A 25,455-nucleotide genomic window follows, 5' to 3' on the forward strand; every position below is an offset into this window, starting at 1 on the left:
TGTATCTAGATAAGACTCTATACCGATAACACTGTGCCAGGCCAACCTATAGTCAATTAAGAGATAGTTGCCTGAGTTCACCAGCGAAATAACTGAAGTCTGTGACTCTGCTCAAGACGGAATCCACAGGGTCAGAGTCCAGATAACCAGGCCAGACAAAAAGAAGAAAACAACCTACAACCAGCAGCTCATGCTCTCATTTCCCAGATGTTCCAGTCCAATGAAATCTAACTATGTCATTGAAATGAAAAACAATCACTGGTTGTAAGAAAAAAAAATCTAACTTACTCAAAGCCAAAAGATGATAGAGGTGAGGGGAAAATAATACAAAACACACTTAGAAATATAGAATTTATTTATATTCACCATAAGGTAGTTTCACATTCTGTACATGGTGACCAGAAGAGATATAATACTCTCCAAGTTTAAGATGGCATTATATTGCTATCAAACATTGCTTATGCTGTGCGTCAAAAAACACTTATTTTCCCCTTTACAAAATTTAAGGCTCAGTTTCCAAAAGATCATTTTACCACTTATTTTTCTGTTTAAGAAACTGGAAAAATTCTGAAACAAACTATAAAGCGGTGGAGGGTGAGGGGCAGTGCCACACACATCACTCATTCATACTCCTGCTGAAGACACTAAATGTGATTTTTGTTGTTATTGTAAAAGGCTCCTCCTATTTGAAATGTGTTCGGTTATAGTAGATGGGAGAGGTGCTAGGTGCATATCTTTAGCATACAAACCAGGAAAACTAAAAACGTTATCACCAGTTTCTGGCTAAATGTATTTATTGGCAACGTGCCTACATATAAACCCACTCACACAGTAACTTGGACTCATTTCTCTTTGGTAAAGCTCACCAAATGGTATTTCTCTCCAAACACACTAGTAAAAAATATTAACATTGTCATTTGGCTTTCAGGTCAGATGGCCACGGAGTTGTCCTTTCTCCTAAATACTGCCCTCAATTTTTCTTTTCAGGCTTGCAGGAGAACATAGCCATGATGCTAACCTCACCCCACTGTTTAAGAGACTGAAGGAAGAGGTTAAAAAATGGCATGAGAAAGCTAACCAGGAAAAAAAGAGTTTGGGATACTTTTTGAGAATGATCATATCAATGACTCCAGACACAAAGAGTTCCAAAAATGTTTTTCAAGTACTTTTTCCTGTAGAAGTATTCATTCAATGACATAATCATCGTACAGAAGGCAGAATCTGTTTAAACTCAGTCAACTACCTTACAATCCAGGAGGCTAATGCTCCAACAACAACAACAAAAGGACACCAAAGGGTTCTGCCTCTGGCATAAAAAGGTAGAGACAATCATCCAGTAGAAAATATTTACAATAAAACAAAACAATGCCCCCCAAAATACACACACACACACACACACACACACACACACACACACACACACTCCATTCTAAGGGCTAGTCTGGGAAGCCAAGCTTTATCTCCAGGGTGGCAGTCAGTCCGATTCAGAGTTGAGAGATCCATTGCCAACAATCATCTTGCTGTAGTTCTTCTGCTGCTCTTCCTTAAAAGTGTTCTTCACCTTATCTCTCTTCAACCCACCATCCCTGGGAATAGAAAGGCAAACAAATAAAAGATACTCCTACCAATGATGTAAAAGGGTTACCTATTAATACTTGCTGCATGGTTTGCCATGACGCTTATGCAGCTGGTCAGCAATGGGACAAAGAAGACAATTTTGGAAGCAGAATGACCCAGATTCTAGTCTCTGCTTTACCACTGACCAGAGATGTGTTCCTATGAGGGAGGAGCAATCGCTCTGAGACATGGTTAAAATAAAGAACAATATATCCACTCAGTTTCTTCTTTAGGGCTGGTGAATTCAATATGTAGACTCTATATTAAAACTAGAATTGTTTACCTATCTTTTTCCCCAAGTAAATCAAAATATTGTTGTTGTTCTTATCTAATTGACCCCTGTCTTACTAGAAAACCATATAGACAATCTATAATAATAAAACTGTAATATGCTAATTAGACCAGACGTCCTTCCAGACGACCTTTCAGACAAAGCCAGGCCTGTGAGGGAAGCCCTGGTCCCAGGTACCTGCCAGCGACCAGAGGGAAGCCCAGGTCCCGGGTATGGGAGGGAAGCCAGTGCCAGCAGGCAGGGGAAGAAAGGCCTACTCTTGCACGAATTTCGTGCATTGGGCCTCTAGTTTAAAATATACACATAAGAAATGGTGAGGGTACTGAATATGTACAAGTAAATTCCTTAAAGATAAATCATTACTCAAATCTAAGCCTATGTCTACCAAGTTGTATTTTCATTCACAGCACTATGTTTCAAGCATGTAAAATATAATCTTCTGTATTCCAAAACAGACTCAGAATAAAACAAAATAATAATAAGTTGCATTCAACTGGTAGGTAGTGCCTACATAAGCAGCATTCCTTAGCTCAGAGCCTGTGAATCTTTGAACTCTCTCCAGAGTGGTGAAAACACAGACCTGCCTGGGTTATGAGGACTCCGTGCGTGCCTTTCCTTCTTTGGAGAACACAAAGGAACAACAAACTGTAAGAGTTGGGAGGAGACTGGAGTATCAGGGGCCACTCTCTCTCCTAATCAAATGTTTTTCATTTCAACTCTTGGGAGGGCATCAACTGAGAACTTGCTTACTTTATACTATGCCTTGTTTAACTTTAACCCAGTTAAGCACAAATGCTTACCAAGTGCTCCCTGATAATGATGACTAAATCACAGGTTAGCCAGTGAACTTAATGCCATGAAGACAGAACCTGACCTACAAGCAGACGCCTGTCTGAGCCCAGGGCAATGCTCTAGCCTCTAGAGCAGCAGTTCTCAACCTGTGGGTCGTGACCCCTTTGGCGGTCGAACGACCCTTTCACAGGGGTCGCCTAAGACCATCCTGCATATCAGATATTTACATTACGATTCATAACAGTAGCAACATTACAGTTATGAAGTAGCAACGAAAATAATTTTATGGTTGGGTCACAACATGAGGAACTGTATTTAAAGGGCCAGAAGGTTGAGAACCACTGCAGAGTCAAACCTAAGCCAGTACACCAGTAAGTCCTCAACTTAAAAATACACAGTGGGCCACAAACCCTCCAGGGATCAGTTGTAAAAATATTTCCATGGAAAAAAGTTATAAAGCGTCTTTAGGTCCCCAAAATTGCCCACAAAAGCCTCTTTTATCCAAATGAACTGCCTCGAACAACCACATTTATGTGAACGCTGAATGGTAAGAACTGAGGAAGGGAGAGGGAGACCAAAAGAAAGGCCATTCCTTCTTTCCTGAGGTCCAGGCCAAAAATGGCAAAATATGAAGTGAGCAACGTTTGCCCTTAAGCATCCTGACATTATTTTTATGTAATTCTCCTTCCCAAGCATACAGTAAACCTCACACTGCCCTAAGCGCCCCAGCTGTGACTTGCCACCCCTATAGACTTCGAAGTTGTGCCCAGTTCCCCTTTGCAATGACAGCAGATCTTGGTTCTTAAGGCAGGCAGCAGCCATATTTAAAAGCCAGTTTAAGATGATATAACTAAGTTTTCATTTAATCTAGGAGAAAACTGATCCAGATATGCTAATTGAGGCCTAATAAGTAGATGACAAATACATCTGGAAATGTAGTGAGTCTATTTTCTTTTCAAAGAGGCTATGTAATTAAAATAACCTTTTATTATAAAATTGCATACAGCCTGATAAAAGGAAATTGAAAAATTCTGAGAATCATTTCCAACAGATTTCATTTAAGCCAATGTGATGGGAGTCTGTCCTGTGGCTAACAACCCTTGGCTGTTTTTGTCTCTCACAGCTTGCTTTCTTTCTTTCCTTTCTGAGGCTACTGAGTTAAAGCTCTAAGCTTTTCATAATGGCTTCAGGACAGGAGTAGGGCTGGGATGTCAGGTAAGAGGAAAGGAGAAAAGTTCAGAAAACAATGAACAAGGAAGCCAGTTAGTTATACAATGAACATGAACCCCTAGGTCATTTGTAAATTAAGTCATTGTAAACTAGGGCATTGGGAAGCCTGTCCCTTCATGATGTTTCACTTATTCCAGCTTAGATAGCATAATACAAATGGTAGTCTTAACCCATCTTAGCCCTAGGGCTGGTCAGTTGCCTTGAATCAAGAAATCAAACTCTGGCCCTAACCGGTTTGGCTCAGTGGGTAGAGCGTCGGTCTGCGGACTGAAAGGGCCCAGGTTTGATTCTGGCCAAGGGCATGTACCTTGGTTGCGTGCACATCCCCAGTAGGAGGTGTGCAGGAGGCAGCTGATCAATGTTCCTTTCTCATCAATGTTTCTAACTCTCTATCTCTCGCCCTTCCTCTCTGTGAAAAATCAATTAAAAAAAAAAGAAAAGAAAAGAAATCAAACTCTGGCCCAGCTGGCGAGGCTCAGTGGTTGAGCGTCCACCCATGAACCAGGAGGTCACAGTTTGATTCCCAGCTGGGACACATGCCTGGATTTCAGGCTCCAACCCCAGTGGGGGCATGCAGGACGCAGCTGATTGATGTGTGTCTCTTATCATTGATGCTTCCATCTCTCTTTCCCTCTCCCTAAAATCAATAAAAACATTAGAAAACAAACAAACAAAAAACCTCATACTCTGGGGTGGTCAGCCAGGCATTTAATCAGAAACCACCATAAGGCTTCAGCTATCTTGATCTCCCATCAACCTCCCAAGCTTTGTCAATCAGCATAATGAATTTTCACTGTAAAAATTAGTGGCTTGTTAATTAGCATAATTAGTGGCATGTCCAACTTCTAGCCTGTGCTCTAAGGACATGGATGTGTCATGTCCTTCTTGCTTTACTTCCTTCCTGTTAGCCATCTGCTGAACACACTGAGCAGAGCTGGGCAGCCATAAAGTACAAGTGCATTGAGGATGGTAGAGTAATACAGCATGAGCTGGAAGGAAAGGGAGAAACTTCTATCTTATTCTATCACTGTTATGTTGTATGAACCCCTGTCACTGTCAGCTAACCCTCCAGCTGACTAGCATAATAAATAACATTAATAAAGTGTTTTTAATTTTTTAAAAGTGGTAGTACTTCTGAAAAATTTCTTACCAGGGAAGCTCAGTCAATCCTCCTTGTCTAGCAATAGCAGACTTAACCCTGTTAGCAAACTGGACTGCATCTTCTCCTTCCTGGGGGAAAAAAATTACAAGTATATCCTGGGTACACAATTTTCAAATCATGCCTTAAAATGTCTCAAAATAATTTAGATTTATTTTAAAATATAAGACTCACATTTTAGCTCAAATATGTTTGAGTCTCAATCATAGCAAGTATCATTCATTTTATTAAGAAAATGCAGTGCTATGTTGTTCCATTTTTTTTAACCAGGGGTACATACTTATTATGCTCTCTATTAGTCTTATCCAAGATACAACTTTCCATAATACCTGTAGGCCCAATAAACTAACAGCAATTATAAAAATTATTATGGAAAAAAGAGTCTCTGAATATAAAATGGCCTGATTTGAAGAGAACTACATTTTTTTTAAAGAAAGACTTTTGCGATTTATTTATATACATATATTTCATCGATTTTTAGAGAAAGATGAAGGGAGAGGGAGGGGGGTAGAGAGAAAGAGAGAGAAAAACATTGATCTGCTGCCTCCTGCACACCCACTACTGGGGATTAAGCCAGCAATGTGGGCATGTGCCCTGACTGGAATCTAGCCGGCAACCTTTTGGTGCACAGATGATGCCCAACCAATTGAGCCACACCCGCCAGGGCCAAAAGAACTACATTTTTTTAAAAATGACTCATTTTCCTGAGAAAGCAGAAAGGCAGTCCAGGTCTAGCTGATGTGAGGAAGGGAGACATCCATGTTTTCAGGTAAAGGTTTTCTCATTTTTATCTGATTAAAGCCCCAAAGTCCAGCTATTGTTTTCTATGGCCTACCTCTCTTGTCATGGGAGGCAAGTACCACACATCACAGACGATGGCCCAGCTGGTCATCATTCGAAGCAGGTAGCTCACCATGTTGTATTTACTACTGTTCCAAAAGGCATCACCAAACTGAGGGTTATACTGAGAAAAGAAAAGAAAACCCGTCACAGTTATGAATTAAGTGCTGGCTTCTCCTATCCAAGTCAATGCTTTCAAGGTGGCAGGCCCAACCTCTCTATGAGATTCAAAAAAAGAGAGAAGTTTCTTTGCTTGACAGAAATGATCAAGGAAGCAAACCAGTCCAGCCAACTCCTCTGACCACAGCCCAGAGCACTGCAACGAGAGGCTGATTGACTCTTTCTATTTTATTTTTAAGAGTTTATTTGAGCCAGACTGATGACATACTAGTAATGCCGGGTACATGACCCTTAAATGTCTGTTGTCCCACTTAACTGGAAGGTGGGTGAAAATAGGGACAATATCTGTTCTGCTCATCACTGACTATGTGCTCAGTATTCAGGCTTTGTCCTGGCTTGAAGTCCCCTGGTACATATCCTATCCATATCCATAGGGAGAGAATGATCAAGCAAATGGGCAAAATGTAAACAGCTGCTGAATCTGAGTAACGTATATACAACTGCTCCTTATTCTCACAAATTTTTAATTATCAAGTAACTAAGTGCCCTTTTCTGAAGGGAGGAGGGAATCTGTTTTACCTTAATTGCAACTGGATATATGGTTCCTCCAATTTCAAAGCTTCCCTTTTTAAACATCATGACTGAAGTATTATTGATGCAAGTTCCTGCAAGAACATGGGGGGTGGGGGGGGGGTCAAGAGGAATTACTTTGATACAAAATAATTTAAATTACTCAAATCATATCAAAATTACAGACATTTTACTACCATTTCACAAATTGATTCCTGCTTAAGTAGTAATTTGATAGTTCCAAGCAGGTCTAATGAGAAACTTTTACTTTATTATTGAATACTTTAGAGATACAACTTCTTCACAACAGGTAATAATTTCAACACATTTAAAATAAGGACCTTGGAAAAGTTATGGGCAATACCTTTCTAAGTTCATTACCCAGAAATAACTTTTAAGATTAAAAAGGTAAGACTTCCATGTCCATAGGACAGCAGATGTAGGTTAAAAATGCCAATTCCAGAACAATCCAAATCCTCATACACTTTTGGTGCTTGTTATCAACTATAACTTGGTAGGCAGTCTTTCTCTTACCTTCAGGAAAGATTAATATGGGTAATTTCTTCTTATCAGCAATGTGTTCTCGTAGTCTGTGAAGAAAAATAAAGGATCAAAATTCTATCTTTTAACAGAGAGAGATGGAAATCCTCTTTGGTATTCTCTACACTCTACTATCACAAATATATGGAAAAGCAATAAGGAGAAAAGAAACAAGATATAAGTCAAGAAAATAAACTCAGGTGGGTCCCTTTCTAAAAAAGTGTAAGGATAGCTGCACTAGTTCAGTTTCTCTCATCTCAAAGTGAGTGATTGGCAGTGTCTTCTGCCCACTCTTTAAAAACAAATGTTAGGCAGTCAGATGACAGGAGCTCTGGTGTCCCTGTCATGAGCTTTGTGCCCTTTCTTCTGTATCTTTATTGCTCCATCTGAAAAATGGGGATATTGATTGCTGGACCTGTCTGCCTATGGCCATTAAGTGTAGAACATTCCTTAAATGGGTCAGGCTGAACTTTCCTAGGAAATACGCACCATAATAAAGCCTGTATTCTTCCAGGCTTAGGTTCTGTCCTCCCTGCAGCCAGCCCTGAATTCCAACTGCTCATCAGCAGCTAGTAAGGCTGAGACAGGGAGATTACATCCCCCAGAGTGGCCCACTGCTAAATAATCTCCCACTGCTATCCCCATCTAGGGGGTAGTTATTCTAACAGATTTCAATAAATATACTTTTCATTTTATCCTTAAGAGCATGGCTCACCTTCATGCTTATAGAAACAATGACCAGAGTGCCTTCAGTTAAAGGCCTCAGGCAAAAAAGGGTTTCCCAAAAAAGGTTTCTGGTAGCTCATCTCTATCCCAAGTCCCAGAGGGACTTATTCTGCTTCATAGAGATTGGCTCTGCCTGTCTCCAGGTAGATTTAAGTGCTAATAGTCTTTCAGCAAACATCAACCTATTAATTGATTGATACAATCTATTAATTCACCAAACAGTTACAAATTATTTAACTTTCTAGGTAGTAATTTTTAACTTTGAAAATTCAGAAACTGGACTATACCTAAATCACCACAACATAAACTGATGGGCTTTCTAATCTCATCATATGCTCCACTATTCCTGCAGAATTAAAACTTTTAAAAATCTAGCTAAGACAGGTGATGTAACCAGAAAAAGCCTACCACAAATAGAGCTCCATGTTTTAGCTTTAATCTTAGCACTGTTCTGCCCTCTTGGGCAGGAAGGCCAAGATTTATCACATTTTATGCTATGCAAATGGGTAGTGAGTCACTACCTTACCTCTTAGTAACCAGGTGTCGATCCTTCATTTCTGAGCGTTCAAACCAGACATGTGGGCAAGCCTTAACCATAGCTCTCTGAATAATTCCCATCAATCCACCGTGAACCTGGCCAACCTAGAAATACCACCAGAAAGAGAAAAAATGTAAATGTAAAGGCACAGCGGTTCAAAGAAAGCGTGTGTGTGTGTGTGTGTGTGTGTGTGTGTGTGTGTGTGTGTGTGTGTTTAAGTAGGAGTAAGTTCCTATTCCCCAGTAGAAAAGATCAATCTACTTCTACTGACTAAAGTTATTAGCCTATACAAAGGACATGAATGGCCAAATATAAGCAAAAGGTGTTCTTTAGTAGCACCTTTGAATTTTAAGCTATGTTGACATAATAGCTATACTATAGGTTTAAAAAGTAGAGTAATCAAGAGAAATTCAAATTAAAACTACACTGAAATACCATCCCTCACCTTTCAGATTGAAAAAGAACCAAATATTAACAATGTACTCTAAACCAAGGCTATGGGAAACGGGCACTGCCGTACATTTCTTGGAATTGGGGAGATTATAACCCCCATGGAAGGAAATTTTGCAATACCTTATCAAAACTGCATATATATTTATCCAACTCAATAATTCTACTTCTAGAAACTTATCCTGAAGATAGACCATTTCACTCCAACAAAATGAAAATACATGTGCACAAGGTTGAAGTGGCTTCCTTCAAATGACTCCCTAGAAAAGTACACCCAACGGAGTACTACCATGCATCTGGGAAAAGAGCAAGGTTGAACTCTATGACTGATTAATGATTTCCAAGAGACATTATTAAATGGGGAAAAAGCAACCTGCAAAGAGCAAATATAGTATAATGCTTTTTGTATGAGACAGGAGGAGAAATATACATATATACTTGTTTACCTCTACAAAAATAAAGAATAACCAAAAACAATGAAATTGGAATCTTACAAGCGTAGAAAGGAATGGCGTAGAATGGAAGGAATGGGATAATATGCCTTTAAACAAAAAATGTTTTGACATTTGGAAACATATTAATGTCCTACATATTCAAAAAGTAAATCAACAAGGATGGGACTGGCAAGCTGAAAGCAAATGAACCCAGCTGCATTTCAAATGAGTAAAAGAACAACACTGAAGCAAGGTGGAGGGGAAGGGGGCACGGGAATCCAAGAAATTTATAAAGACAGTATTTGAGCACACACCCTCATCTTGGATGGGGTACTGAGACCTGCAAAATACCCTGAATTATTCTTATATTTGTTTCTCGTAGTAAAACAGGTGAAGCAATTCTGAAACAATTTTGGATGTATTATAGAATTGAGAAAATGAGTTGATATTGTTGGGAAACAGGACATTCACTGTGAAAAAAGAAAGATAAAATATGGATTGGGGAAAGCAAGAAAGAACCCTATAAATTGGATAAATTTGTATAGACTCATATATCTAATATTATATCAGTATTAAGAATAACATTAGGAATTTTAAATATAAATATATTAAAATATAAGTAGTTTACATGCATTTTTATAAAGAAAGCCAATATATGAGAATGCAAATAATAAAGCAAATGGGCCAAATATTACCAATAGGTAAATGTGGATAAAGGGCACATGGATGTTGTAACATTTTTATTATTTTAACTTCTATGTAAGTTGTAAAATACTACTAAATTTAAAAAAAAAAGTAGAGATCTTTGCTTAGGAGGGAAAAAACTTTGAAAAGCCACTGAGATGGGATCTTGAACATTCTTCAAATATATAGTCTATGTTTAGCCAAAAGAAACCAAATATGACCCTGGAGGGTAGCAATAGTTTCCTCCCTCCATTTCTGCCCCCTGCCTCTGATTGAAATCCAAATGGCTTTAGGTTTCTATCACTCAACACATTAGAAAGTTCATAAGTACTATGCTTTCATAACCTTGACTAATATTGTAATTGCAACTATACATGATCAAAAAGCACAGAAAATGCCAACAAAATTCTGAGACCTTCAGTCACAAATGAGCTATGCTCAACTCTTGTTGACAAGGACACTAAATGAATATGGTCTCAGAAACACAAAACGATGATTAGGTAAGTTGGTTAAAATGCCTGAACCTCTGTTTTCTTATCTATAACAAAATCTCAACTCTAACTTCACTGACTTACAGGGAAGGTCAAATATAATGGATGTGAAAGTGCCTATCCACATAAATGCAAGGAATTATTATAGACTCCCAGGACTATGCTGGGGGAGGGGTTCTATCAAGAGTTGTGAACTTGAGGCTCCTTGGAAGGGCTTTCTGGAGATCCATAGACACATTGAAATTAGACACAGAATTATGTTTGTATGATGCACAAGTATGTTGTTGTGATTTGTTTATTTTCCTTAAAAAAAATACATAACTATTAACTGATTCCTAACCTAAAAAAGGTTAAGAAGTACCAATTCCTAAAAGTCTTTGCAGAAAGTTGGTTAATGCTCCCTTAGATTCAGAGAGAACCCAATGACTTATTAGTACAGTAATTTAGCAATGTGTTAAAATGTGTTACATATCTGAATTCCTATTTTAGGCAGATTAAATACCTAGCAATAAGTTAGGAGTTTTCACAAAGGCCTTCAAAACCCCCTCAGTGATTGCATAACCTGTGTACAGTCAAATACCACAATGTGCCAGAACTCCCACTCTCCTACCTACAGCAGACAATGAATAGTGGCTTCCTTCAACTGCCTCCCCAGAAAAGTACATCAACCATGACTGTCAGTCACTGGAGCTGAGAAGTGAGAAAAAAAAAAATCCATCTGCTCTTCCTGAAGCCCAAGCCTCCACCACTAAGGGATATGAAAAGAGGATCCCCCAAGACTGTGGGTTATGGGGTTTGGGTAGGGTTTTCTTTTTTATTTTAGGGCTATAGACAAGAATTGAAAAAGACAATGTGGTATAAATATTTGCCTTTCTTGTTTAATCTTTATTAAAGGGATAGTTTGTTTGTTTTTTGTTTGTTTGTTTTAAATTGCTTATGACTCCCTGAAGGAAGACAGAACTAACTTGGCTGGTAAGGGATTTTCACAGATCTAAGGAGGAAGACGTTAATCTCTGAAAGTGTTATTAAACATCACAGGGATTTTAGAAGCAAGATGGAATCAACTTGATAAAGTCCTATTAAACTCAAGTGTGTCTGCATTTTAGTAAGTTAAATTTTTATTACCTTAAATATAATGTTTTTTTCTTTCTTTTTCTTACACTATATGTTCATGTAAATATATTACATAACATATAGCTACAGTAGTATAACCCAGTCACTTTGTAATATAAAACTTTATGATTTGTGCCCAAATAAATTTAAAATTTGAGCAAGCCACAAAACATGGAACTACTTGAAATATCAATAAGCTGCTCTTACCATAGCATAGCATCCATCCGTTGTTAAGATCAAAACATCTATTGGGGAGGTATGGTTGGCAACACAAATGCCTCCCTTCTGGGGTTTGTACTGCCTGCAATCACAAACAATGGTAAATACTAAACATTGAGAAATGGCGACTATTTAGCAGAACAGCATGTAGAGATTCATCCTATTTTGTTTTAAAAAGTTCAGTAGAAAAATAAAGTTCGTAGTATATGGGCCCACCTTAAAAAGGTTGTCTCTGGGGGTCTATCTGATTTAAACAGTGGTGAATCAGATTGGGGTAAGAGTATAGGAAAAGGAACCCCTGACTTTCCCTTTATATATTTTTATGTCATTTTTTGTAATGACCAGATTTTCCTTTTATGATGAAAATATAATTTTAAAATATTAGACTGAATTATAAAGATTCTATAATTTTAATAAATTTTGTGATAAGTTTCATTCATTTTACCATAAGCATTTTCCTGTTATTTTCATCTTCATAGCATCACTTTTAGAGCCTTCACGGTGATCCACAGAGTAAAATTCCTACTGGTTCCTTTCTCCCTTCTAGCCCCCTAAAACAGAAGTTGGCAAACTTTTCCTGTCACAGGCCAGAGAGTAAATACTTTAAGCTTTGCAAGCCCGCCAATCTGTCAAAACTATAGGACTCTGCTGTTTTGGCACAAGGCAACCACAGAAAATATGTAAATGAATGAGCATAGCTGTGTTCCACTAAAACTTTATTTACAGAAAACAGATGGTGGGAGACATTTGGCCGACGGGCCCATAGTTTAGTTTGCTGACCTCTGTCTTAGAGTTCAACCAGTACTGGACACTAATGAAACAAAGCAATTTTCTTTGGTTCTATGCTGAGAAGAAAGGAAACCAAATGCACAACTTTAGCATGTTTTCCTTAAAATGAGAGGCAATTCTATAAAAAGTTATGAATTCCTCTCTATGTAATTAAAGCACCTTTCCTGTGGAAGGTATCTCCTCTGCTCACATTTCTTCCGAAGCATTTTCTTCTACTCCTCACCCCAAAACTCACAGCCCAATTACAAAATCATATAATTTTAGAAATTGAAGGGGCCTTTTATGTTGGTGTCACATGGGAAAGCCAAATAATAAACTATTTCCCTTCCACAAATGAAATAGAAGGACCCAGTCACTGAAAAATTAGAGGCTTGTCCCAGAACTTTTAAAACAATGATGTTAAATGTAAGAAAAAATAAAGTTGAGTTAATAGAAAAGTTAGAAATCAAAACTCCTCTCATTTAGCTTATAACTTCACTTAGCTACCATTACCCTCTACAACTAAGGGTAAGGGAAGCAGAATGTCGGGGTCCGTATTAAGGCTCAGTTATGGAATTTTAGGAGGGGCAAGAATGAGACCAGAGACTAGGCCTCCAGATTCCAAGTCTGGTCCTCCTTCAACCACACTAAAGGCCTGTCACCTTCACCACTGTTTAAGTCAGACGGATCTCATTCAAAATCTGACTGCCACTTACTATGCAATCCCAGACAACCAATCCCAGAGCCCCCGTTTCTTCCCCTGTCAAACAGGAAAACAGTGCCTCTCAGAGGGAAGACCTCGAGAAGCACAGGCCTGCCCTGCACACCACAAATGCCCAATGACCAAGTGTCATTACATGTTTATTGGTATGTTCCTTCTGCAAACGGATTGCTTTTTTAAAGAGGTTTTGTGTGTGGTTATGTCTCTGACACTCTAAGAGGTAGGGATGAACACACAGGAAGTCCTCTCATTTCACCTGTCCACACGCACTGACCTGACCTAGAGAAAGCCAGGCCCGAAGCCAGCAGACACTCACCTGTTGTGATAATGAATGGTCCCAGAGAGGGCGCGCACACAGATCCGGCAGCAGGTCAGGTGGACCAGCTCACTTAGCCAGGTTTTTAAGCTGAAGGAAAGAAAAAACATTTTATTGTGCAGTTCCGGGCACTCCTAGGAAATAATACAATAAAAGCTTTAATGTGCTCCTTCACAGCAGCAGCCTGTGCTCTGAAACACAAGCACAGTTCAATTCTCATAGTCTCACGGAGGCACTTAGGACAACATACTGAAGGAAAATAGCTCCCTCCCGACCTCGACTCTCCCGATAAGTTCCTGATCAAGATAAGCTGAAGCTTCTTTGGTCTCAGCCTTAGGAGGCTGACAATATTATAAGACTCTCGCTTTCCTTAAGTTCTTCAGTCATTTTCTTTCTTCTCTTTCTTTTCCCTTTGAAAATACAACTTCTTGGGACTTACATGAAAGTATGTTTGAGACTATGAAGTAAGCAGGATGTTAACAAATGTGTTGAGGCCATATATTTGATACTGTACATTGGAATTCATCAAATATTCTCTTTGTGGACATAGCTAAGAAAAGGACAATCCTATTTGCGGCTGTGAAAGGAAACATGTCACCTGCTGTCTGGAAGCTGCCCAACCAGTGTCGTTCCAATAACCAACAAGCTGATCCCAATGAAAGCCAAGGTAACCCTGTAAAAGGAAAGGGGATGCAGATGTTTAGTTGAATAGTAGGGGTAAAGGAAAATAACCTGAAACTTCACAAATAACAAAATTGTGGATAAGTTGTGGGGCATCCATGCTATGGGATATGGTGCAGCCATAAAAACTGGATAAATCTATAGGTTCTGACATGGGAGAATGGTCCTTGGTACATTTTGAGAGCAAAAAAAAAGCAAAGTCTCAAGACAATGTATGGAAAATGATGACATTTTCAAAATAACAGCAGGCACATGAATCGTCTATAATACACAGAGAAGGCCTGGAAATCGATTCACAAACCATCAAGTTCAATCTACATAATCATCAGAGTTTTAAGTGGGCTAGTGAAGGGAACAAATGAAAAGTCTTGACCATCTGCTTTATTATTTTAATTTTTAAATTATCCTGAATTGCTTTAAATTAATACATAGTAACTTCTATACAAAATAGTTTTATGTTGTATAAAGGAGTCATTTCAGGTTGAAAGTAGTCATCGTGTTTTGTTCAGGGTACTTTGGTGTGGTGTGATAAGGTTGTAAAAGAAAATATCTTGCAAAGGTCTGAAAATCACTTGGTTTTCCTGGATTTTTTAATGACAGGTAAGCAAAAGGGTACAATTCAAAATTTTCTTAAGTATATTTAAAATTTATAGCAGATGGCAAAATAAGCTGTACTTACAGGCTCATTCATAATAAGAACTCCAAATTATATATTCCTCAATGCAAACCTAATGGTTGTTCCTTTGGACAGTTCAAGATAACTTGAAAGTTAGCAAACAAGATGACTGACAATATTTTAAATCTCCACACAGACATTTTCTCATTTTTGAAAAGTGCTTTTAATATATATTTCAATAACTTCAAAAATAACATCACTTTAGAAATTAAATAGAATTACTCAAAAAGAAGAAGTTGAGTTTTATAATCTTTCAGAATAAATGGATTTCCTCATAAACACCTCATACGGGTATTAAAGTCTTGGTTTAACACCTTTTTGTTGTTGTTGCTGTTAATCTTCACCTGAGGATATTTTTCCATTAAAGAGAGTGGAGCCCAGCCATGTGGCTCAGTGGTTGAGCACTGACCTATGAAACAGAAGGTCACGGTTCGATTCTCAGTCAAGGCAAATGCCTGGGTTGCTGGCTTGATCCCTAGTGTGGGGTGTGCAGGAGGCAGCCAATCAATGATTCTCTCTCATCATTGATGTTTCTATCTCTCTCTCCCTTTCCCTTCTTCTCTGAAATCAATAAAAATATATTTTTAAAAAATTTAAAAATAAAGAGAATGGAAGGGAGGGGGAGAGACAGATAGAGAAACATCGAGATACATTGATTGGTTGCCTCACGCACAAGCTCCCGGATGAGCCTGCAACCGATGTAACGTGCCCTTGATCAGGAATCGAACCTGGGACCCTCTGGTCTGCAGCCCAAGCTCTATCCACTCAAACTGGCTAGGGCGGTTTAACATGTTTTGACACAGCAATTAGAAGGTCAAATTAAGCTTCCTTTAGTTGCCATACTTTCATGTCAGTCACTGATGATAACTAAATAGCTGTTTTAATCTTAACCATCAATTATGCAAAAGTTTTAAAATGTTTTGCCATCTTGCTCTAAGGAGAATCACTTGTTCCTACACATTAAATCAGAAGGGGTGACATTTCAACATGTCTAACAATTATATGTTCCAAACCATTGAAGGTTTTTGTCTGCTAGACTAACAAGCCAGAAAATTCTGTTTTCCAGTTGAAGTGAGCAAACAGGAGAATTCTCTTAGTTGACACAAAGTTTTCAGCCACAATCTGTTTATGAAGTTTTTTTAAGAGCTTTATGGAGCTACAATTCACATAACATAAAATTCACCCATTTAAAATGTACAATCCAATTGTTTTTGGCATATTCACAGAGTTGTACGACCACCAACACAATCATTTTTAGCACAATCTGGGGTTTTTTTATGCTTACTTTATAGCAATTCCTTCTTTTAAACACCAGTTTTAAAGCAATTCTTTCATAATGAAGCGTTTGTAGTAAGAGTAGGAATCTTAATTTTGCCATTTTTTCTTGTTCTTGGATGCTTACATTACAGGATTATCTTAAACCTGGTTTCTTTGCAAGAATCTTTTATGTCACATCTATTTTATGTGCATTAATTTAATTTAAACTAGATAATAAGATCATAACACTATTTGCTGGACACCCACAGCAGGTGAAAGCTAACCAACAAATGAGGGAATCTCAAGACTCTGTTGTGAAATCCTCACTGTTCTCAATGGCTGCCTGGGATATGGTGCCTGATCAATGGACCAAGTGAAGATGGAAGAGCTTATCTATATATTCAGCTTCACTGAGGTTTCATTTTTTTTTAAGAATAAAAACAATAAATGGAAGCTCTAATTATAATAAACTAGAAACTTCCAAAAAATAAAAGTTCGAATATTGCCTTCCATAGCATGCAATTAGGTAGTCTTAGGCATCCCCGAGTACATGAACCCCACACTGGCTTAAGGTTCAAGCAAAAGTGTATATAAAGCCCAGCTGGAGTGTGGAGTGTCTCAGTTGGTTGAGTGTCATCCTGTGCACCAAAACATTGCTGGATCGATTCCTGGTCAGGGAACATACCTGAGTTCGATTCCTGATTGGGGCACATACAAGAGATAACCGATCAATGTTCTCTTTCACATTAATAACTCTCTCTCTCTCTCTCTCTCTCCCCGCCCCCCTTCCTTAGTATGTCCTCAGATGAGGATTTAAAACAAAAACAGATTGAATTTCACTTTGTTATTAGAGCTAAAATGATTCCCAAAAGACGTAACATGCCCCCAATATCTAGTCACTGGCAACATGAGCACAGGAAAGCAGAAAGAGTTTCTTAGAAATGTGCCTTTGCTTATACTTAAGCAATCTTCTCCCTTGTAATAAATCTGAATGAGGCAAGTATAGCCCACCCTAGGGATGGTAAAGAGGTTTCAAGTTATGTACCAATTTTTGTTGGCTGATAGCGACTGCCTGGAACGCTCTATTGAGAGGATACCAAGGCCATGTCCAAGGGAAATGAAGCAAGACAATAAACAGGGATGTTATGACTGATACACATGCATACTACCTGCCACCACCATGCTAAACAAGCCTTAGTCACCTGCACTACATCCCAATGCCCAGTGTTACCTCTTCTACTCTAGTTCCACACTGTGGTTCCAGTCAGTAGAGCTTGAGGATACCTCCTCATCAGGTGGCACTCAAACTCAGAACCGGAAGGAGACCCAGATGTGGAACTTTTAATAAGAAAAGTGAGTGATCATAAATGGATGTGGGTGGAACACATTCATTCTACTGAATGACTCTCTCCCATGTGGTAACCACTCTCGGGAACATTTCCTCTCCTAGGCAGCTATGAACCACTACAGACCAGCAGAGAGACAGTTATAGTTTGTTTGACACACAGTGAGTGTGAAACTGTAAAACCTCTTCTTTTTTCTCATTTCCCCTTTCTATCCATCAAATTATCTATGACTGAAAGTGTAACGTGGATCCAGACTAATATGTAATAGATTCTGAATACACACCTTAATTTGGCGGGGGGGGGGGGGGGGAAGAGGGGGGGATGGGAAAGGAGAATAGATACTTAATACATTCCTGATGGTGTTAAGTGGGAAGGAGTGAGACTAGTACCATAATACTCACATGTGGCCATTACATACATGATTTAAAAGAAAGTTGAACCAATTATACAATCAAACCCCTGGGCAGGAGACCTACCTCAGAGGTAATAGGACACAGTAGCGTATTATGACGCCCAGCACCCACACCATGGTGAGCCGCAGACTGATGTACTGGAAATTTATATTAGTCCTTGTGAGGAGATTCCATGACACTAGCTCCTCTGAGGAGAACCTCTGGGTCACTTCATCTTCCACAATGGCTTCCAATCCCTTCTTGGAGAAATAAAACGCATCAGACAGCTCAAAGTCCCTTCCTCGCAGACCAGAGAGCCCTTTTTCCATTGGTGACTTATCTCTTTGGATAATACCTTAAAAGAAAGCATCAGGACATGAGGAAATGCTATAGTACATATTTAAAAAATGGCCAAAGGGCCAACTGTGCACAAAACAAATAAATTTAACAGATCATATGGCAGATTTCATATATACAAGACAAGCAACTGCAGTGCGAGAAGAGGTAAAATCACCAAGTCTGCATGAAATGGCCCCTACCCAGGGATTTCGATTTACAAAGAGGAATCTTGGTCCTCAATAGCCTTCTTGCTTGCATTTCCTCCCTTCACACCATTAGTGAAAGAACTCACAGAAGCAAACTCTCCCCATGTATAGATCTAGACTATAAAAATAAAGACTTCTGTTCTCCCCTGATAAAAACCAGAAAGCAAAAAACAAAGCAAAATGGTAAAAGGTATTTACCACAAAAGGCAAAGGTTGATGTTTTTAATATGTGAAAATTATTTTACAAGAAAAGCACAGGTTGCTACAGAAAAGTAAGCAAAGTTCATGAACTGAACTTACAGAAACAACATAAATAGTTAATATATAAAAACTTACAGTAATCAAAGAAAGGTGACTTAGACTGGCTTATTTATATTGTTAAATCAGCAACATTTTTAGTGATAAATTTCAAAGATAGAAACAATACAGTTACTCTCATACTCAATTTGTATTGAGTATGGAACTGGTAACAACTTCGCCAAAATCTGTTTGGCATGAAGAGACTAAAAAAAAAAATAGTTTTGCTGATAATTCAATAATTCCAATTCTAAGACTCTGCCATAAAAAAATAATCAGAATTGTAGGCCAGAGTATTCACTGTAGCATTTTCCATTATAATCTTTCCAGACGATGAAATAGAATGCATCCATTAATAAATATTCTAACATTAAGTGAAAAAAAAGGCAAAATCTCTATGAAACATATATACATTGAAAAAATGTTAAAAAGGACATTAAGTAGTTACCTCTGGACAATAAGATTAGAGTTTTCCTCTTTATACTGTTACTAGAGGCCCGGTGCACAAAATTCATGCACGGGTAGCGTCCCTATGCCTGGCCAGCGATCAGGGCTAATCGGGGCCTTCCAGCTGCCAGCCTGGGCCTCTCTTCCCCAGCTGCCAGCTGCCAGCCGAAGCCTTCCTTCATTCTGCGCCACCCCCGGGGTGGGCAGTGCATGTCATAGCAAGTGATCGAACTCCCAGTCTCCTGGTCAAATTTCCAAGGGGACACTTTTCATATTAGCCTTTTATATGTATAGACTGTATTTTCCATAAAGAAAATAATTCAAAGGTTTTTCAAGTAGCAGAAATTTATAAATTGAAAAATGACTACTACTACTCAGTTCTAACTACCAAAAAAGAAAAATTGATTGAGTCTTTGAAGAATAAAGAGTAACTATGTACACAGTGATATAACTATCCATTTGTCTCTCTGAGGTGTGTCACAAAGAAAAAAAATGTATTTCCTACATCAGAAAAGTCTCTTTTTTTTTTTTTGAGGTGAAGATTAAAGTGTTGAATTCCCTGAAAAAGACCTCCTTTGATTTTCTCACTTTCCAGTTCCCTAGGAAATCAATGAGGAAAGTGAAAAGTACTATATTACCTATCCTCTGGAGAACTTGTATATTGAGGGAGCTGTAATGTATCGGGTTTTTTGAAGGAACAGCAGCATAACGTACTGGAGTAGAAAGTAATGAAGACCTGGATTCCAAAGTCAAGTGCTGTTTAGGACAACAACCAGCTCTATGACTGTAATTGATAGATAAATCACCTAACTTGGTGTCCTCCTTTATAAAATGGGGGGATGGTTCTCTAGTTTCCTTACAGGGTTAAAGTTTTGTAACGTTACTTTTGAGTTTTTGGGGTGGTTTTGGTTTGTTTGTTTTTGCCCACATATAAAGCTAATGTCTTCGGGGGGAGACCAAGATGGCGGCATAGGTAAACACCGGAGACTGCTGCCGCAAACAACCACTTCAAAAATACAACTAAAAGACGGAACGGACATCACCCAGAACCACAGGAAGGCTGGCTGAGGAGAGACTCTTCAACTAGAAGGAAAAATAACAGCACACCGAGGCTCAGAGGAGGCGCAGTGTGGAAAAAACTCAGGTGCGGAGGTGCGCGCGCAAAGCGGGCTGGTGGCTGAGAGCGCGGTTGTCGTTTTCGGTCAGGGGGGAGTCTCAGACTCTGAGCTCCAGATACGGGCGAATCGCTGGGGACTCGGACCCAAACGGGAGAAGCGGGAGTGTCTGGCATCAGTTGGAAGGCAGCTTTCCCTCCGAGGTTTGCAGCGGTTCCGGGGGTTCTGAGAAGCAGAGCCTCTGGGAACGGGACTGAGAGGGGCCATAACCGCTCCCTCCGCCCGCCCGCCCTGTTGAGCCCGCCCCGCCCAAGCCCTGCGCAGAGCCATTTGCCAGATCGCCTCAGGCAAAGGCTAGATTAGCACCTCCCCAGAGGACAGAAGTTTTCCGCGGCAGACACAGCTGATTCACACAGCCAGTCGGCCTGGTGGTCAAATCCCTCTAGTATTAACTACAACAATCAAGGCTCAACTAGAACAAGACTGCGCACAAAGACCACTAGGGGGTGCACCAAGAAAGCATAAAAAATGCGGAGACAAAAAAACATGACAGAAATGGAGGATATAGAGCTAAAAAACGCAATTTTGAGGGCTTGCAATAAACTTCTGGAGAGCCTCACGAAAACTAATGAGACCCTCGATGCTATGATAAAGAAACTAGAAATTAAGCATACACGCTCTGAAATAAAGAATATTACACCCAATAGCAGACCAGAGGAGCGCAAGAATCAAGCCAAAGATTTGAAATGCGAAGAAGCAAAAAACACCCAACCGGAAAAGCAAAATGAAAAAAGAATCCGAAAATACGAAGATAGTGTAAGGAGCCTCTGGGACAGCTTCAAGCGTACCAACATCAGAATAATAGGGGTGCCAGAAGATGAGAGACAGCAAGATATTGAAAACCTATTTGAAGAAATAATGGCAGAAAACTTCCCCCACCTGGTGAAAGAAATGGACTTACAGGTCCAAGAAGCGCAGAGAACCCCAAACAAAAGGAATCCAAAGAGGACCACACCAAGACACATCATAATTAAAATGCCAAGAGCAAAAGACAAAGAGAGAATCTTAAAAGCAGCAAGAGAAAGAGACTCAATTACCTACAAGGGAATACCCATACGACTGTCAGCTGATTTCTCAACAGAAACTTTGCAGGCCAGAAGGGAATGGCAAGAAATATTCAAAGTGATGAATACCAAGAACCTACAACCAAGATTACTTTATCCAGCAAAGCTATCATTCAGAATTGAAGGTCAGATAAAGAGCTTCACAGATAAGGAAAAGCTAAAGGAGTTCATCACCACTAAACCAGTATTATACGAAATGCTGAAAGGTATCCTTTAAGAAGAGGAAGAAGAAAAAGGTAAAGATACAAATTGTGAACAACAAACATGCATCTATCAACAAGTGAATCTAAGAATCAAGTGAATAAATAATCTGATGTACAGAATGAACTGGTGATTATAATGAATCAGGGACATAGAAAGGGAATGGACTGACTATTCTTGGGGGGGAAAGGGGAATGGGAGATGCGGGAAGAAACTGGACAAAAATCGTGCACCTATGGATGAGGACAGTGGATGGGGAGTGAGGGAATAGCCCTAGCTTGTTTGGCTCAGTGGATAGAGCATTGGCCTGTGGACTGAAGGGTCCCAGTTTCGATTCCAGTCAAGGGCACATGCCTGGGTTGTGGGCTCGGTCCCCAGTGGGAGGTGTGCAGGAGGCAGCTGATCAATGGTTCTCATCATTGATGTTTCTATCTCTCTCTCTCCCTCTCCCTTCTTCTCTGAAATCAATAAAAATACATATATAAAAAAGATATATTATTTTTAAAAAGAATTAGCATAATAAACCAAGTTCTTGAATGATTATTAGACTATCTTTTTCAGCAGTCAACTCTTAAGTGATTTAACCTTTCTCCACCATCTCTGAAAATTAGTATCAGAGAATGACCCAAGACAGTGTCACTACTGAACTACCCTCTTGCTCTTAGTCACTGCAATACAAAGCAGGTTACTCAATCCAACTATTAGCCTAAATTTAGCAGTGCAAGAGTTTCATTATTTAGCAATATATAGAATTTTTTTTTTAAGTCTAGAGGAGGAAGGAAGAACAAGTTATTCAGCAAATCTCTAAATGAAACACACTAGAGACAGTGGACAGCCCTTCTAAAAATAACCTTTTCCAGAGGGGCCAGAGATAAGAAAGCAAGTTCAAGGTGGCTCATATTATTAAGCTGAGCCAGGAAAGATCTGAAGCCAAGTCCCTAGTCCCTAGCCTTGATGTACAATATTTTCTCTGCCCCCTGACCTACTTTATTCTGTGAAACTCAAATAAAATATAACTCAATTTTATATTTTCATTAAGCCTCTTTCAAAAGTATGTGGGTAACTGTAATGCATCTAATTGCAATGGATTGAATTCCAAAATATATTAAGATATACAATAAATTAAAAAGAAAAAGTCAAAGAACCCAGTAAAAATTTTAGCTAAGAATACAGCAAGTAAATCACAAAAACAGTAAGCTTTAATGACTAAACATTTCAAAGATGTTCAACTTCACTATGATTAGAGAAATGCAAACTAAAACCACAATTTCATGCCCATAAGGATTGATTTAAAAAAAATAAATTGAATAATATCAAGTGTTTGTGAAGACTTGGGACAATGGGAATGTAATTAGTACAACCACGCTGTAAAATGATTTGGCACCATCTGGCAAATTTAAAGATATTCATAGCCCAAGAGCCAGCAATTACACTCCCAGGAAGATTTTTGTTTAATAATTTCAAATATCCAGAAAAGTTGCAACAATAGTGCACTTCATCCAGCATTATTAATTGCCAACATTTTGACACATTTGCCTTATTGTTCTGTCTCTATAAGTATAAAAAGATACTTTTTCCTGAACCATGTGAGAATGAATTGCAGGCATTATACCCTTTACCCTCAAATAGTTCAGCACAGATTTCCTTTGGACATGGAGTTTCACTTATTTAACCACAGTATACTTATCAAAATCAGGAAAATGTCAGTAATTAACATTATTGCAATACTAGTAGTATCTGTGCTAGGGCCCTTATTCAAATTTTGACAATTATCCCAGTAATATCACTCATAGGATTGTTTTCATTGCTGGTCCAGGATTCAACCCAGGATCATACATTATATTTACAGGTCAAGTCCCCTTAGTCTCCTTTAATATGAAAAGGTTCATCAGCCTTTCTTTGTTTTTCAAAGCTATTGATATTTTTAAGAGTACAAGCCACATTTTGTAGAATGTTTCTTAACTTGGGTTGATCCGATGTCTTTTCATGATTAGATACAGGCTGTGTACACTTTTGGCAGAAATACTATGTAAGTCATGTTACATCCTTCTCAGTGCATCACAGGGGAGGCATGTTATAGTTAGTCCCATAATGGAGACGTTTAACTTTGATCACTTGGTTTAAGATAGTTAGTGTTTACCAGATTTTTCCACTGTAAAGTTAACTGTTTTTCTCTTTTTGATTAATAAGTATATACTTATTATCAATAACTATCTATAAAGGGAAGATACTTTGAGACTATAGAAATATTCTACTCCTCAAACTTCCTCCCAGTGGTAATTAACATCTATTGATGATTCCACCTTAAGGAAGATTTTTTTCCCCTTATACTCTGGAGAGATTCTTGCAAAACTGTGCACAAGTAGACATCTGTAAGAACATTTTGCTACATTATTTGCAACAGCAAAATAGTGAATCAAGCCAAAGGTCCATTAAATAGATGGACATACAACAATATATACAAATATCGAATTATTATGTTGTACACCTGAAACTAACATGTTATATATCAATTATATCTCATTCAAATCTATTATATATATTAGTGGTTCTCAACCTTCCTAATGCAGCGACCCTTTAATACAGTTCCTCATGTTGTGGTGACCCCCAATTTCATTGTTACAAATTGAACATAATTAAATCATAGTGATTAATCACAAAAACAATATGTAATTATGTATGTGTTTTCCGATGGTCGTAGGCAACCCCTGTGAAAGGGTCGTTCGACCCCCAAAGGGGTCACAACTCACAGGTTGAGAACCGCTGCTATATATATAAAAACCTAAGCAACTCTTACGACCAACCGGTCGCTATGACCCGCACTGACCACCAGGGGCCGGCGCTCAACACAGGAGCTGCCCCCTGGTGGTCAGTGCACTCCACAGTAGGAGCACTGCTCAGCCAGCAGCAGGCGCAGCGGCACCAGGATGAGCATGAGCAGCTACGGTGCTCAGGCCCAGCTTGGTCTCCTCCCCGGCTGCCTGCTGCTTCACACACTGCACATCTCTCGGGGGATGTCAGACTGCCAGTTTAAGTCCGATCCCGCAGGAATCAGGCCGAACCCGGCAGTCTGACATCCCCCGAGGGGTCCTGGATTGCGAGAGGGTGCAGGCCAGGCTGAGGGACCTCTAGTAAATAAATAAATGGCAGCTCATATTAAAGATGGATACATACATTGCATACTACATAGGAATTAAAAGAAATTAACTAGAACAGTTACCAATTTAGATAATTTGTAAACATCAGGATAAAAAAAACCTCAGAATGATATATGAAAGGTGGCACTTTTATAGAGTTTGAATAATGCAAAAACAATAAATACTATGTCTTGTTTAAGAAACACACATAAATAAGGAAGATATGACAATATGCATAAAAATAATAAATATCCAAAGTAGAGTAGTAGTTTCAGGGGTTGGTGGAGTAATTAAATCAGGGAGGAATACACAGGAGAATTTGACTATTTCTATAAAGTTTTATTTATTAAATTAAGTGTTAGGTACATATGTGTTATTGCCAAAAAAGAAAAAAAGTTACATGAAACTGACAGTTGTTCCTAAATGAAGATATCTATTATAAGAGAGCATGTACCAGCTTAGGAGTTTTGTTGTTGTTGTTGTTGTTATTGTTTTTAAATATTTTATTGATTTTTACAGAGAGGAAGGGAGAGGGATAGAGAGTTAGAACCATCGATGAGAGAGAAACATTGATCAGCTGCCTCCTGCACAACCCCCACTGGGGATCAAGCCTGCAA

The 25,455-nt window shown here is 38.8% G+C and overlaps 1 protein-coding gene across 2 annotated transcripts in view; it reads right to left on the minus strand.

Annotated features, from left to right (window-relative positions):
• Positions 1 to 337: 337 nt before the first annotated feature.
• The window catches only part of GPAT3 (glycerol-3-phosphate acyltransferase 3), a 62,676-nt gene continuing 37,558 nt past the window's right edge, over positions 338 to 25,455 (minus strand). For both annotated transcript variants that reach the window (XM_005857377.2, XM_005857376.2), the window contains exons 4-13: positions 18,057 to 18,327; positions 14,219 to 14,293; positions 13,621 to 13,710; positions 11,804 to 11,897; positions 8,413 to 8,528; positions 7,155 to 7,210; positions 6,630 to 6,715; positions 5,926 to 6,054; positions 5,082 to 5,161; positions 338 to 1,586 (exon numbers count right to left, since the gene is read on the minus strand). In XM_005857377.2, coding sequence (XP_005857439.1) covers positions 1,475 to 1,586; positions 5,082 to 5,161; positions 5,926 to 6,054; positions 6,630 to 6,715; positions 7,155 to 7,210; positions 8,413 to 8,528; positions 11,804 to 11,897; positions 13,621 to 13,710; positions 14,219 to 14,293; positions 18,057 to 18,327 — 1,109 coding nt within the window. In that variant the 3' untranslated portion in view covers positions 338 to 1,474. The remainder of the gene's footprint in view (positions 1,587 to 5,081; positions 5,162 to 5,925; positions 6,055 to 6,629; positions 6,716 to 7,154; positions 7,211 to 8,412; positions 8,529 to 11,803; positions 11,898 to 13,620; positions 13,711 to 14,218; positions 14,294 to 18,056; positions 18,328 to 25,455) is intronic.

This window comes from Myotis brandtii, unplaced genomic scaffold (genome assembly GCF_000412655.1).
Source record: "Myotis brandtii unplaced genomic scaffold, ASM41265v1 scaffold111, whole genome shotgun sequence".
NCBI lineage: Eukaryota > Metazoa > Chordata > Mammalia > Chiroptera > Vespertilionidae > Myotis > Myotis brandtii.